This window comes from Nansenia antarctica (assembly GCF_963989245.1).
Source record: "Nansenia antarctica genome assembly, chromosome: 9".
Lineage (NCBI taxonomy): Eukaryota > Metazoa > Chordata > Actinopteri > Argentiniformes > Microstomatidae > Nansenia > Nansenia antarctica.
This window is the reverse complement of record NC_137679.1, coordinates 43,762,264-43,764,763: the sequence shown is the minus strand read 5'-3', so window position 1 is coordinate 43,764,763 and position 2,500 is coordinate 43,762,264. Positions and strand designations below refer to the sequence as shown.

Here is a 2,500-nt window from a genome sequence, read left to right as displayed (position 1 = left end):
CGGGGACGTGGTCCATCGCCATAGCAACGCCCCCGCCGCGCACGCCCCCGAGCTGCTGCCCTGCGGTTACCTGGTGGGAGACAGCAACACCATCAACATCAGACTCAGAGGTGTGTGTGTGTGTGTGTGTGTGTGTGTGTGTGTGTCTGTGTGTGTGTGTGTGTGTGTGTCTGTCTGTGTGTGTGTGTGTGTGTGTGTGTCTGTGTGTGTGTGTCTGTGTCTGTGTCTGTGTCTGTGTCTGTGTCTGTGTCTGTGTCTGTGTCTGTGTCTGTGTGTGTGTGTGTGTGTGTGTGTGTGTGTGTGTGTGTGTCAGCAGTGACAGTGTGGACTCCCTGGTAGAACAACCGTGCTTATTTTACCTACTAGTAGAGCCGACCCCCTTTTTAGAATATAAATCTGTTATTTTCACACAACGACCACTAGTTGGCCGGCTTGTAAGTTAGCCTGCCTCCTACATGGAAAAACTGCTAAATATCTTCATACTAACTTATCCTGATGTGATTTTGTAAATGTAAGGATACTGGGTGGTAGAACGCACTTATCTAGGACAAGTCATGAAAGGAGGGTCCTGAAATGTGATCGAGTGCAAAGATGTAACAAATGTTTTACTCACAGGGGTCACCCCATCACAGCTCTTATAGTGTTAACCGTGTGTGTGTGTGTGTGTGTGTCTCTCTAGGTGCCACCAGTGACAGCGTGGACTCCCTGGTGTTTGACACGCTGGTCCCCCGGCCCGTGCTGCAGCGCTACGTGTCCCTGCTGAGGGACCACCGCCGCGTCATCCTGTCTGGGCCCAGCGGCACCGGGAAGACCCACCTGGCCAATCAGCTGGCCCGACACCTGCTGCTGCTGGGGAGACGACCCCCGACCCCGCACGCCGTAGTCACCTTCAACGTCGACCACAAGTCCAGCAAGGTAGGCTACACGCTACATGCTACATGCTACAGGCTACATGCTACAGGCTACATGCTACATGCTACAGGGTATATGCTACAGGCTACATGCTACAGGGTATATGCTACAGGCTACATGCTACAGGGTATATGCTACAGGCTACATGATACAGGCTATATGCTAGAGGCTACGTGCTACAGGATATATGCTACAGGTAGGGTTGCCAGATGGGATTGACAATTTACAGCCTAACCAATCTATAAGGTTATAGATTAGCGATCTAGATTTAGAGAAGGTTATAAGGTTAGCGGTTACCGCTAAATCCAGTAGCCCGAGTATATGCAGAGTATATGCTACAGGTTACATGCTACATGCTACAGGCTATAGGCTACAGGCTATAGGCTACAGGTAGCCTTCGGCCCCTAGTTCTGTTGTTGTTTTTTCTGACTGTTTTCGTTATTTTCTGTTTCTCTGTAAAGCGACCTTGGGTCTACTTTCTATTATTAGAACATTTTATTATTATTATTATTATTACAGGTTACATGATACATGTCTGTAATGTCAAACTTTTTATGCATTGTCCAAACTCTCTCTCTCCCTCTCTCTGCCTCTCTCTCCCTCTCTCCATCCCTCCCTTCCTCCCCCTCCCTCCCTCTCCCCCTCCCCCCCTCCCTCCCTCTCCCTCTCCCCCCCTCCCTCCCTCTCCCTCCTCCCCTCCCTCCCTCTCCCTCCTCCCCTCCCTCCCTCTCCCTCCTCCCTCTCCCTCCTCCCCCCCTCCCTGCCTCTCCCTCCCTCCCTCCCTCTCCAGGAGCTGCGTGCATACCTGTGTGGCCTGGCAGAGCAGTGCAGTGGTGGGGGAGCGGAGGGAGAGCTCCCCCTGGTGGTGATCCTGGATAACCTGCACCACATCAGCAGTCTGGGGGACATCTTCAACGGCCTGTTCAACAACAAACACCAGCACAGGTGACTACACATACACACACATACACACATTATACACACACACACACACACACACCAGCACAGGTGACTACATATACACACACACACACACACACACACACACAAACACCAGCACAGGTAGCTAACACACACACACACACACACTCACACAGGTAGCTAACACACACACACACACACACACATACCAGCACAGGTAGCTAACACACACACTCACACACACACACTCACACAGGTGACTAACACACACACGCGCGCACACACAGACGCACCTAGATGCAGACAGACACACACACACACACACAAAGAAGGAAGCAGCCATGTGGTGATGAATTGGTGGTGTTCTGATCATCTGATGATGTCATTCATGTCCATTGATGATGATGTCATGCTGTCTCTCTCCTCAGCCCTTACATCATCGGGACCATGAGCCAAGCCACCTCCTCCTCCCCCAACCTGCAGCTGCACCACAACTTCAGGTACAGTTGAACTGTGAACGTGTGCACTTGTTATGTGTCTCTTGAACTGTTCTAAACTTGAACTGTCGGACTCGCACTTGTGAGCCGTGAACTGGGTGCTGAGCTCCAGTGGTGAGTGTGTTGTTGTGTGATCGTGTGTTTGTGGCCATGAACTGTGGAGACTGAAT

General features: G+C 51.4%; 1 protein-coding gene across 1 annotated transcript in view; it reads left to right on the top strand.

The window, feature by feature from the left end:
* The window catches only part of nav2a (neuron navigator 2a), a gene marked incomplete at both ends in the record, with an annotated part of 124,473 nt that overhangs the window by 118,673 nt on the left and 3,300 nt on the right, over positions 1-2,500 (top strand). The window contains 4 exon segments of the mRNA XM_080539811.1: positions 1-120; positions 690-915; positions 1,703-1,857; positions 2,262-2,333. The exon segment at positions 1-120 is cut by the window's left edge and continues 71 nt beyond it. Coding sequence (XP_080395937.1) covers positions 1-120; positions 690-915; positions 1,703-1,857; positions 2,262-2,333 — 573 coding nt within the window.